The 13,937-nt window shown below is 32.5% G+C and overlaps 1 protein-coding gene across 4 annotated transcripts in view; it reads left to right on the top strand.

Annotated features, from left to right (window-relative positions):
• The window catches only part of nAChRalpha3 (nicotinic Acetylcholine Receptor alpha3), a 142,047-nt gene that overhangs the window by 107,514 nt on the left and 20,596 nt on the right, over positions 1-13,937 (top strand). For all 4 annotated transcript variants that reach the window (XM_070276581.1, XM_070276580.1, XM_043213081.2 and 1 more), the window contains one exon: positions 3,056-3,171. In XM_070276581.1, the coding sequence (XP_070132682.1) occupies positions 3,056-3,171 (116 nt within the window). The remainder of the gene's footprint in view (positions 1-3,055; positions 3,172-13,937) is intronic.

Consider the following 13,937-nt stretch of genomic DNA (forward strand, 5'->3'; position numbering starts at 1 on the left):
CTTAGGCGTTAATTGATACACCGAGTGCGCATTATACAACGAACATGTGGCCTGATTTTCTTATTTTTTATTTTTTTTATTTTGAAAACCATCTGATTATTTTATAAATAAGAATATTTTGTCTGATTTTCTTATTTTTTCTTTTATATTTTGCATCTGATTATTAAACAAATATGTGGCCTGATTTTCTTATTTTTTTTATTTTGAAAACCATCTGATTATTTAATGAACAAAAAAATTTTTTTCTGATTTTCTTTTTATTTTTTGTTTTTTTATTTTGAGATGGTTGAGATGGATTATTCAACAAACATAAATATGTGGCCTGATTTTCTTATTATTTTTTCAACAATTTTATTATTTAATATTTCCAATGAAGACGTTAATTTTTATGTGTGGAATTCTTTTGTCTTCTGTTATGTTGTTATAATTCATCTTCCATCGTCTTACTTTGTGGTAGATAGTCTAGCGTGTGCTAGATATTTAATCATCGTTATAATTTTATATTTTTTTTAATGAAATTCTGGGTCTTCTTCTTAAATTCCTCCTTACTTTGGGGTAGATATTCTAACGTGTGCTAATAGTTCACTTTGAAACCTTTAAATGAACTTACTAACTAAACATTTGGAATGAAATCCTGGAAGGTATTATATATATTTTATATTATATTAAATATATATTTTTTTTTTGCAAAGTACCAAACTATTCTCATATTTTTTGATAGTGTATATCATTGGCCTGTCAACTCGAAATCGTATTAACATCAGTTTTTAAATTTCACGCTCATTCCTACAATGGTATAAGCCACCCAGAGCCCTCAGCCCAGCTCCCAGCCCCAGCCCACCTGCCTGGAAGTCTCCCATCGCCTTCTATGTCAACTGCCACCTGCTCCTTCGCGAGGACCACCCCCCTTTGAAGTCATTGAGGCGTAAATTGGCAGACAAAACGCTTATGGAAACTCGCTTCGATTGAAGTCTTCATTTTTTTTAAGAAACTAAAACTAGAAATATTAAAAAAAAAAAATCAAATAAATTGTTAATTTTAGTTTTGAAAGCCTGCCTTTATGATTTTCTTTCAATTTTGGATGTCCTGGCCAATGTCCTAGCAAAGGATCAAGTTTGATTGAACCACTTTACTTGGTTGGCTTGGAGAGAGTGTTGCAATTTTACGTCAAATACTTCATCCAGAACTGTTCATCGTCCAAAATAAGGATGTGTGTGTGTGTATGTGTGGTGGCATGCCAATTGCAGTAGTGTCCTGTCGAATACCTGTTGTCCATGTCCTGTCAGCTGCACTCGTGCCGAACTAAGCAAAACTGAAACTGAAATTGAAGTGCGGCCTCCAAGCTTGCACCTGCCTGGTTACCCGGTAACCTGGTCATCTGGTCATCTGGCTACCACCTATCCTTCTGACCACCCATCCCCATTACAGACCCTGCCCAATAAATGCCCTCAAAGGACTCTAGTTCGTTTTCCTTTTCTGCTTTTTCGGGAGCTTCGAGAATTTTTGGGGAACTGACGTTGACAGTCGAATCGCCATGACATGCCAGCACTATTCAGGATATATGTACAATCCCAGATATAGACAACAGGCCAGCACAGACACGAATAGAACGAAAGACAAACAGAGAGTAAGAGAGAGCAAAAGAGATGGCTAGCTGATGCAAGGCAATTATAGTTGCTGTCACTGTTGCACATTAATTGAAATCATGTCTAATCATGAAATGGAAAGTGAGCGGCAAGTCGGGAAAATTAATTAGATTTTTAAAGGTGGAATTTCAAAGCATGTAAAATTATAAAGGGTAGGGTATTTAATATTAGGGTATTATAAATATTATTATATTATTCAATATTTACCCTAATAATTGGGTATTTATAAAGAAAAACCTTTAAAAAAACCAAAATATTGAAAGTTCATACAGTTTAAGGATGTAGTCTCATGTTCCGGCTATTTCAAAAAATTTTTGTTGTAATAAAAAATAATGCGATCGTTTCAATTTTCACATATGTTTTTATAGGCATCATAAACTATTTGAAAATATTTTGTTTAATTTATTCTTGTGTAGTTTAATACACTTTATAGCATGCCAAAGTATGCATATAAAAAAAAAAGATAGGTCCCTGGCGCAGGTGATTTCGACTGCTAGAGTCATCCGAAACAAAAAATTAGAATAGATTATTGTTTTGTAAGCTAATGGCTCTGTCCCGTACTAGAATGAAATATTTTCATCAATAAACAACAAAATGGCGAACACACAAAAAAAAAATTTTTTTTTAATTTAAAAAATTTATCTTAAATTAATGATAAAAAAAAAACTAATCGTTAAAAATAATTGATTCTAGTACGGGACAGAGGTGTTACTTTTTAGAACAACATATCCAAATTTCAGCTAGATCGGTACCATAGAATTTTGTGAATCACCTGCGCCGCACACGAAAATGTCGTTCCGAGAAAAACGCGTTTAAAGTTTAGACCCTACCGAGAAACTCATACTTTTCGGTGTAGGTGCGCTCTCGATTATGGGCTGTATCGCTGTCATTATTTGATATTTTTATTTGAAACTTTAACAGTACATTCTTAATAAACAATACTATCGAAATATGTGAAAAAAAAAATAGATTTTTTCAACCTTAAACATGAGACTACATCCTTAATAAACCAAAGTGACTAAAAACCTACACATAATAATTTTTATAAATCGTACTGCCTACTTTCTCTCAGTGTATAAAATCAATTTTTAAATCCGTTTTTTATTTTAAATCTTTGTCCTGAATCAAAGTTTATCCAGTTTTATAAACGAAAGAGTCTATAAAACTATAATAACACTAGAAAATATTTTAATTCCTGACATAATTTCTCTCAGTGTATAAAATAATTAATTTTTAATAAAATTTTGTCTTCAAATTTTTGTCTTGAATTGAATGACATCCATTTGTATAATTTCGAGAGTCTTAAAGTCTTATAAATTTTCTCCCAGTGTATTAAAATAAATTTCAAATAATTCTCAAAATATTCTTCAAGAATAATCTTAATTTTTGAATTAAATTCAAATTTGCAGGTGGATCTGCGGCACATCGACGAACTGAATGGCACCAACGTGGTCGAGGTGGGCGTAGATCTGTCCGAGTTCTATACATCCGTGGAATGGGATATCCTCGAAGTTCCTGCAGTGCGGTAAGTGCATCACCTATGTATGTATGTATGTACTCCCCCAAAAACACCCAACCACCCACATACATATATAGAACAAATTCTATCGAAAAAATTCACCCACCCTTGAACAATTATTTTTGGCAGAAACTCCTTGTTGGCAAGTTCCTTGGACGCTGTCACAAAACACAAACACAAATCTTTCAGGATGTCAGAGCACACACACACATACACTAGCAGGTCAAGGATGCAAGTTTCTTTTTTGTAGTGCAAGTGCATGAAAGAGATAGAGTTAGTGGCTAGTGGAAGGAGATGGAAGATATTTGAAAACCTGAGCTTCATGATAAAGTTACCAGCAGCAGAAAAATGCCAATGATGATGATGATGATCTTTCGATGTGCTGTACGTGGGCGTCATTTTTACGCAGGGGGGCGTGGTCGTTATTTACACTTTGCACTCTAAACACAGAAAACCCCACCCTCCCACGCCTCATGCCTCACCTTTCTGGTACATTTTTGTTTTTTTTGTTGTTGTTGTTTTCTGTTGAAGTTTTTAAATTAAAAAACTTTGCCAAAAGGAGCTGCCAAAGCAACAAAAACAACAAAAGCAACAAAAATTATATAAATAAATTTAGAAAGCCAGGCCAAGACAAGGCCTTTGTTTTTTTTTATTTTTTATACTGGTCAAGCATTTATGTATGAGATTTTATACAGCAGAGGGAAAGATTAGAATGCCAGTTACTTAATAAAAATAATTAATTAAGCTTTTTGGTTTTAAATAAATTTATAAGCTTTGTGTTATGAAATTAATTGAATTTAAAAAGTTTTTAAAAGTTAATCGTATGTATTATTTAAAAAAATAAAACAAAAAAATATAATGATCATTATTTTCTTTTTAGTATCGACTTCGTGACTTAGTGTTTATAGTGTTGAAAAACGCACTTAACAATCATGAAGCTACTTTAGCCTTCGTGCTTTCTTTGGAGTCACGAGTTCGAACCAAGTAGAGGATCAAATTACAATTTTTTTATTCTTTTTTTTATAGATTATAGTGGGTTAATCTTTGATATAATTTATGTTTATTTGTATTAAATTTTAATTTATATTTTAATTATAAATTTAAATAATTTTCCTAAAACATTTTCGTTACCTCTATAGTATAGCCATGTTGTATAAAAGACTCTTGTTCTTTTAAGAAAAGTGAAAGCTTCCCAAATTTGTTCCATCAGTTTTGGGGAGGCGTTTGTTTAATTGCCACGCCCACTTTTGCCAGAGAGTGAGACGGCACGCGTTTGTGTGCACACAATGTACAAGTGAAAGAGAGAGGGATATGGAAATGTTCCTAATGCATTAAGCTACCAAACAAAAGGCAACAAGAAATTTTTGGGTTTCACTTTGGGAGCAACTTTGTTGCTAAATCTTTGGGTTTTCTGCTAGCAGCCGCCTAGGCAGGTGAAGAGCCCGACCAGGGGGTCAGGGGTCATGGGAAAGAAGTGTACTGTTGAGTGCCATTAATTAGTTGATGACACGTGCTAGATGAACTGAGTAACTGCAGCTTGCAAAATACTCTTAATTAAGCTTATTAGTCCGCAGCTCGCCACAAAGTTTCGATTTTACTTTCATTTGAGGAAAGTATAAACATAGACGTTTAAAATCACGGAGGATTAGAATTTAAGATAATAAGGGGTTTGATTAAAAAAATATTTAATAACCAAGATGAGCCGCTTGACTTGAGCAGTGAAATATAAGTTTAATATATTAATAATCCTAGAAAAAAAGTATTACTTTTCAAAAATGAAAATAAGAAAATCAGGAATCCCAGTATTTAAATGAAAATAAATGAATATATAAACTTGCATTTAACTGAAATAGAAGCACTGCCTTTACATAGCAAAACACGAACAAGTAAACCCAGAAAAAAAGTAATACGTTTCTAATAGTAATACAGTGCAAAAATACCATTTCGGTGGGTATATCTTATCCGATTCTCAAGCGGAGTGTTTTAACCGATTTCTAGATCGATTCTCCACCTTTCTGCATCAAAACCCCACGACAAAATATTTTTCAGATTTTTTGTCCCTTTTTCCTGATGGGTATGTCGTATTATATTTTTATTTTGGTATGCCAGAAAAAGAGTCCATACAAAATCCGATTTCTGGAATATTGTTTCTATATGGTATATACCATAGGCTTTTTTTGTGGCGCTGACTGTATAGTTTTCGATAGCGAGTATCTTAATATCGATAATATATCGAGTGGTAATTGCTTTTTGAATTTTTATCACAGAAAAGTGTGACCTTGTACGCGATACAACTTAAATCCCATTTAATTAAAAAACGCCAAAGGCTTTAGGACATTTTTGCCTCTACCCAAGTATATTTAAAGGCAATACGGTGCAATTTCTATCAGAACTCGGTGTGGAGCCGAACTCTCCACATCTAGCTTCTCATTATTTTAAGTTTTTATTTTTTTGTTTTTTCTTATTTATTTTAATTTATTGCCTGATTTTGGTGCCTGATTTTTCTTATTTTATTTAAAAGATTTTATTTTTTTCATTTAAATTCGGTTAAAAGTTTGGTTCTTAAAGGGAATCGATGTCTTTGTTTAAAGTTGTTCAAATTGCTTAAAAACTGGAGCTCGAGGAATTTTCTTGCTGATTTTCTGATTTTCTTATTTTATTTAAAAAATATTATTTTTTGATTTATATTCTGTTATACATCCGAAGGCCTGGAGTGTTGGATATATGTACCTGATTTTCTGATTTAATTTTTTTAAGAATTTTTATTTCCCATGCGGTAAATTATAATATTTGTTCAAGAACCATAGATCTGACATGGAACTGGATGATGAGCTGATGTTTTTTTATTTTATTTAAAAACTATTATTTTTTTATTTAAATTCGGTGGTTTTACATATGGGGAACCAACGTTGCTTCGCATCTGGTGCTCTAATATTTCGGATAAACCTGATTTTCTGATTTATTTTGTTTATAATATTTGTTCAAGAACCATTAATCTCGAACTTCGAGATGATGTCAACAAGCTGATTTTCTTATTTTATTTAAAAAATTTTATTTTTTTATTTAAATTCGGTGGTTTTACATATGGTGAACCAACGTTGCTTCGCATCTGGTGGTCTTATATTTCGGATATACCTGATTTTCTGATTTATTTTTTTTATAATATTTGTTCAAGAACTATTAATCTCGAACTTCAATATGATATCAACAAGATGATTTTCTTATTAAATTAAAAAAAAAAATATTTTTTTCTTTTATTTGAATTCTGTTGTCACTACATCACCGAAGTTTACCGAAGGACCGCGGTTTTTCCTGAAACTTATTAAGACACTACTACTTTTTTTAATAAATAAAAATGTGGTCCTTATATGAAGACGATTCAACTTGGGTCCTGATTATTTATTTTTTTTAATATGATTCTGATATTTTCTATATATTTTTTAATGATGCTCGAGCTTTTGTCTTTTTGGCTTGAAATCTCCAAGTCTTCTCTTTTTTCTTGGGCCTTATTTTTTACTTTATTTTTAATTACTGTTTGAACAAAATCTTTCGCTTTAGCACTCAAGAATTTTGAGTTAAAAAGATAACTTTTTTTAAATAAATAAATACTATTGATTTGTGAGCCCCAGGCACATTGGTCCAGTCGAACACTTTTGCTGGCCAAAAAAAAAGTTAATATAACAAAAAGATAGTGTCCACCACAACCAGGAGAAAGAGTGACTACCAATGTTTTTATTTCATTTTTTTTCAACTAAATCGCTCATCTGTAAAATAACTTAACCCACTGAGGGTATCAAGCTCGCAGTTTTCTCTCAAATTTGATTAATAAATGACAATGATAAAATTAAAAAAATAAAAATAATTAATAAAAATGTTTCTTAAAAAAAAAACAAAGATAAATTTTTAGAAATATATGGCTATTACAAAAAAAAAAAAAAAAAAAAAAAAAAAAAACTATTATATACATACATGTCACATTATTTAATTAATCTAAAAAAAATATTTTTCTGAAATAAATGTATATATAGAATATAATACTAATTCTATATATAAATGGTTTTTAATATCGAGTATCTTAATATCGATAATATATCGAGTGGTAATTGCTTTATGAAATTTCATCACAAAAAAGTGTGACCTTAAATCACATTTCATTAAAAAACGCCAAAGGCGTTAGTACATTTTTGCCTCTGCCCAAGTATATTTAAAGGCGAGACGATGCAATTTCCATCAGAACTCGGTGTGGAGCCGAACCTTCCACATCTAGTTTCTCATTATTATAAGTACATTTTATATAACAAATTTGTGGTCTGATTTTCTTATTTTTTTTTCTCAACAAACCGATCTTTTTACGTCTTTTTCTTCCGGTTTTGTCTTCTTTTATATTTTATACCAAGGTATACGTGAAAGTTGACCTGAAGCCTGTGATCTGATTTTCTGATGTTCTGATGTTTTGTTATAATTTTTTTGGAATTTTTATTTAAATACTGTGATAATAATTACAAAATATATAACAATAAGCTGCCTGATTTTCTTATTTTCTTATTTTTGTTTTTTAAGATCTGATGCTTATGTCAAGTTCATCTTCAATGAATTTACTTTCCAAAAATTTTGGAAACGGAGTCTCTTCTATGAATTGTATCTGATTTTCTTATTTTATATTTATTATTATATTTTTTTTGTTTGGTCTCTGATTTCGAGCTTTTCAAAGATATTCTTTTTGTTATTATTATTATTTTGGTATCTAAAATGAAGATCTGATGCTTATGTCATGTTCATCTTCAATCAATTTACTTTCCAATAATTTAGATAATGGAGTCTCTTATTTTCTGAATTGTGCCTGATTTGCTTATTTTATTTTTATTTCTATATTTTTCATTTTGAATGAACCAAATGTTATTTGATAAAAAATAAAGTCAAAGATTGTTAAAAATTATTGACAGAAAAAAAAAAATCATCTCTATTCGATGTATTGATATGAAATTGTTCATATGGCATACTTTTTTTTTGTGCTCACCTAGATGGCTTTCAATTGTTGATTTTTTCAAAGCAAAAGCCAAAAATAAGGCAAGAAAGTTAAGCCAATGGATTTTCTTGTTAGTTGTTGCAACTTCCTATAAAACATATATATATATATGTATACATTTTTTTTTTTTTTTGATATTTTGTTGTTGCTCATTGCCAGTGACACGCATAAAAGCCACAAACAAGTCGCGACTCGCGTCTCCAAAGTCATTTTATTTTTATATGAGTATTACGAGCTACGGGATAAATGGGTGTTTTTCGGGTGTTTTCTTCTCTTCTTATTTTTATTTTTCCATCGTTTTTGGTATTTTGCGGTGGGAGTTCTCTACAGTAGCAGGTGGTAAGGTAAGGTGGCAAGTTGGAATATTGTCCATGAAAGGCATGAAAGTGTTGTTTATGGTTCCCAACATTTGGCTTTAACTGAACCAGCCAAAAAAAAAAAAAAAAACCCGAAATGGGGGACAAAGGACAAAAGCAGCCAAAATGCCGTAAACTCTTCAGGTGTATGGCTGTTATATTTTTTTTTTTTTTTTTTCTTTTTATTTTTTATGGCCAAGAGAAAGTGGTTGGAGAAATTGAAGAAGAAGAAGAAGAAGGCCAAGTAGCTGAGAGGTAATAATTTCCTGCAACTATTTTTTTTATATTTTTTGTTTGTTCCTATTTTTTGTTCCAATATATCATTGGAAAAGGTTAAGTTTTTTAAAATTGTTTTTTTTATATATTTCTTTAAATTCATGTTTTTAAAAAAAATATTAAAATATTAAATAAATAAAGCCTTATATTTAATGAGAGCTTTATTATATTTTTTTTATTAACAACAATTATGTCTTAATGACATTCGAGTACGCCAGCTACTCGAACAACTTAATTCCTTTTGCCCTTTTGAGTGGGGAAAAGTCAACTCGTACTGCCGGCCTCCTCCTGCCACGCCTTTGGGCCCCGACCACGCCTCCTTTAACAGGCCCGCCCACATATTTCATAAGCGGCACGTGACAGACGGAAATGACAATGTTAAACTACAGTGAGAAGCAAATAAATAAAACAAAGCACGGAGAAATCTATGAAGATGGAGAATACGAGACTCGGGAATTCGCTTTAAAAATAATATATAAATTATATAGAATATATAAACCATATAAAAATTATAACACAAAATTCTCTATTAAAAAAAAAAGAAAATACCTTATCATAGACTTGCATTGAATTTTTATTGAAGTATTTCCACTAATTCCTACTCAACTAGGAACTATCATTTAACTCTAATTATTAGACATTTATTTTCCTCTTTTGATAAAGTCATAATACCCCATCAGTTAGTGTATCAGCGGGCATGTTAAGACCTTTTGCCATTCGAGGAGATGAAACCAACAACAGCCACTGAAAAGGGGGCTCAAGTCATTGACGGGAATTAAAAAGTTGACAGCGCCAGTTACGTGAATGTTTGTCAGCAAGGAGCACTGAGAGAAAAAAGCTAGAGATTGTAGATGTATTTAAAGCACGGCCCTATCCCGAGGGCATAGCTCAGCCACACACACACAGTAGTCATGCTCACAGCTACATTTTGCTATTCGTTACTAATACTAATGCGTTAAAATCATATCAATGTATTTTGCGCCGACCACTGCTTTAGATCTTAAAAACCTTAACATAGGTACATAGTTTTACATTTATTAATTTTTTATTAAAAATCGTAGAGATTTAATATTTATTTTTTTTTATATTTTGTTAAATATTTTTCAAAAATATTTGTTTTTAGTGGTTACTTTAAGTTTAATAAATAAAAGAATTCCCTAACCTTTGCAATGAACTTAAATCATATTTGGAGAAATTTCTGTTTATGGGAACAACTTTTTTCGAATTAATATCCATAACTTTAGAAATATTTTTCTTCAGTGCATCTGCGTTCGTTTGGGTGACTTTCTCCTCAAGTGTGTCTGTTTGTGTGTGTTTGTGTTCGTGTGCGTTGGTTTATTTGGCGTGGCGTTCGCAGTAAATTATGCCACAAGTGCGTGACACACTCACAAAGGCGGTATATAGAGACACGGCATGTGAGTGTATAACCAAGTGTGTGTGTCTCTAAGCCACCTACACCTACACACCCCGCCTTTAAGCATCCCCTCTCTTGTCCTACTTGTACTCCCTTGGCAGCTTTTATTGTCTGGCAGGCTTGGCAGGCAGGCTGCTGCGCCTAAAATGCTGCAACACAATTCACAGCACGTAGAGCAATTTTCCCATGAAGCCCAACCCCTGGCAACCCAACCCCTTTGTGTCCTTCTGTCCTGCCACCGCCAGGATTCAGTTTTAATGCGCATCGACAGTTAAATTAACTGAAGGGGCGGCAGGACGAGCAGGAAAATGAGAGGCGTGGCTGGCCGCAGCACGTAACTCTGGCAAGCAGGTGGAAAAATTTTCGTTAGGTGGCTGCCACCTAAGGTTCCAGCTCCAAAGGGGACCAAACCAAAACAATCAAGCATTGATTGACAGGACAACCAGGACAGCATCGAGACCCAAAAAAAAAAAAAAAATCAAAAATCAAGACACTCCAAGGGCCCATAAAATTAACCTGCTCTATAAACCAGCTCCCTAAAGAAATGACCTCTTTCTTGGCATCTGATGGGAAAATAATGATAGTGTAGGATGGGCACACTAGCCATTTTTAGGGAGGGAGGTTACTTTACTTAAAAGATCAACTTTTATACCAGAAATCTTTAAAATTTTAATTTTTTTTAACTAGAAATGACTTTTTAAATGGTTTTAATCCTTTCGGGACGGAGTTTTATTTAAAAATTCAATTATTATTTTATTATTATTTTTTTATAATTATTTTTATTATTTATTATTATTATTATTATTTATTATTGGACGGCATTCCTGTTTCAAGACGTTTACAAGAACATTCCGAAGATGTACGATATAAAGGCTTTTGCTTTTCGTGTAAAACCAGACAACTACCACTGGCGTTCAGACTAACAAGGATCTGGCAATTTTTAATTTTCTTCATATGAACGAAATAAGAAAGGGCTCTTTTAAGGAATTAAAAAAAAAAATTCATATATTAGGGAGGCAACCTCAAAACCTCTAGTGTGAATCTGATAGCTGTGTGACTCGGCAAAACCGACTTTAATTAAAAAAATTAAATGTTTTTTTAATAAAAAAAAAAATATACCACTATTGGATGATCCCATGCACTTGACACTTCGGTTTGTAAGCACCAAATTGCCGAAGGATACTATAATGTCCAAATGAAGCCCAAGATGACCAAACCCCAAATGAAATTTCGATTTAAAAAAAAATTTTATTTAAACTAAGTCGAACCCAGTCTTTCAATGTAATTTTGTCCATGTTGTAGATTATTTAATTTTCTTCAAATGAGAATTAAGAATTATTTAATTCTTTCTTCATGAAATAAGAAGACGTTTACAAGAACATTCCGAAGATGTACGATATACAGGCTTTTGCTTTTCGTGTAAAAGCAGTCAACTACCACTGGCGTTCAGACTATTTTTTAAATTATTAAAAAATTATTCTTCTTTTTTTGAAAAAAAAAATCAGTAAAAATCAGTTCACAAACTTCTATTCAAGGCTTTAACTATGGTAGTCTCATCGATTACTTAAATATTTGAATAGCTTTAAATAAACAATAATTAAAACAATTATATACCATTACCCCCACCAATTTGTAGTGAAAAGGGTATTAAATTGTATTTATAATTCAAGAGCCATTGTTGATCAACAATTGCGAACATTTTGCTTTCTAATTAACCCTTTGTCGTTCGTTGTGGATTTTTAAGCTGGGCTTCCTAATAAACTCATTGTTTGAACAATTTCTTCAAATACGACAACAAGGACCCAGTCGCGTTTTTGGTTGGTTCCCCCGGGGGCAGTATTTCGTTTAATTGCCGCAATGGTTGGTGGCACAAACACAACCTTCCAAATCAAATCAACACGCAGAGCACATACAACCAGAAAAAAAAATAAAAATAAAAAAAAAAAAACGTCCTTCAATATAGATATAGACTCTCAGGACCAAAACTTTTCTCTTCTTTACGTTTCTTGGGGGGAAAGCTTGATTACCAGGCACAAATTTTGCTTTTTCTTCTTTATCGCAGATCGATTAAAATCATAATTAGCAAACTTTCTAGAAAAGCTGCCCATCCCACTCCTTGTCCTCCTCTGACAACCCTGCGGTCACATCTCAATTGCCACGCCTTTGGGAAATTTTCAGGCCATCTTATCCTCCAGGGATGTTCCCTATTCGATTTTTTCTTTTCCGACTTTCTCTCTTTCTATATTTTTGCAAGTCATGCAACGAAGCGTGCTTATGTTAGTTATTAAAATTCTATTACTTTCTTTGATTTTCTGGTTTCCTCAATTGAGGAATCTAAAAAAAAAAAATTTGTTTTAAAATTGAGAAACGACTCCCACATTCCTCGTCTATGATATGGACGAGGGAAAAGTATCGCAAGGGATTCTGAGACTTCGGTTTGTCAGCAATAAAATGGCGGAAGGTTATTTTAATTTTATTCAAAATAAAAAGAAAATAAATAAAATCAGAAAATCAGGTACAACAAAATTATTATTGTAGCTTTTAGAAAGATGCAAAGTAAAAAAAAATATATTTCAAAATAAATAAAATCAGAAAATCAGGCCGCACAAAATTATTATTGTGGTTTTTAGTAAAATCCAAAAAAATAAATAAAATCAGAACCAGAATAAGGAGAAGCTAGGTGTGGTTGGTTGGGCTCCACACCGAGTTCTGAAGAAAATCAGCTCGTCTCGCCTTTAAATACTCTCGGATAGAGGCAAAATTGTCCTAAAGCCTTTAAAGCCAAATGGAGGTATTTTGGAGAATGGGATTTCTGCATTTCTCAGTGCAAGGTCACACTTTAATATTTGAATTAGAGATGCACTCTTTCAATGAATATTATAGTTTTAAACAAAAGCATAAAGACTTTTTAAGGTTTATAAGAAGCAAGTTATATTCTTTATTTAAGTTTTTAAAAAGTTTTTCTGTCAGTGCATACAAACAAAAAAAAAAACACCCAAAAATTGGGACATGAAAACACTCGAAAACTCATAGAGAACTTTTGGCACAAAGTTGTTGAAATCAATCAACCGTAGAGACCTTTCTCCTCCCCCACAGCTCACCCTCCTAGTAGGTGTCTGAAAGGGGGGGACGGGGTGTGTGCCTAGAAATGCTTTCTTTTCTTTTGCTTTCTTTATGTCTTCTTCTTAGCTTCTTTCCATTTTATTTTTTTTTTCTATTTTTTTATATGTTGCCAATCATTTCGTATTTATGCGTTTGTTCTTTGACTTCAATCAGCCAAGCTGTTCCACTGCCATACCCTCCTCCCCTTCCCTCCCCACCCCACCCAGTGCCCCTCCCCGGTCCCCGTTGTCAATCAGCGTTTTGACCATTTTCGGTCACTTTAGTGTGGTAGCCACCCCTGTAACTTTTTTTTTCTTTCGCTCTCCTCTGGCGAATACGTGACGAAGAGTTTCTGCATTCAATTTCGTTGGAATTTCACTTAATTTTTTGGCGACCCAAACGGTTGCCAAAATCGACAAAAAATAACGAAAGTAAAATTGAAATGAAATATACAAAAAAAAAAAAAAAAAAGAAATGTGAATAGCATGAGGTGGCTGCAAATCTAAATAACATTTGATTTCGAATCTGTTTCTCTAGAAAATCATTCACAAAGACCAGGGGAGGGATTTCGGAAGGAGAGTAGATAGGTGGATGGTTG

The sequence above is a fragment of the Drosophila bipectinata genome, chromosome XR (genome assembly GCF_030179905.1).
Source record: "Drosophila bipectinata strain 14024-0381.07 chromosome XR, DbipHiC1v2, whole genome shotgun sequence".
In the NCBI taxonomy this organism is placed as follows: Eukaryota; Metazoa; Arthropoda; class Insecta; order Diptera; family Drosophilidae; genus Drosophila; species Drosophila bipectinata.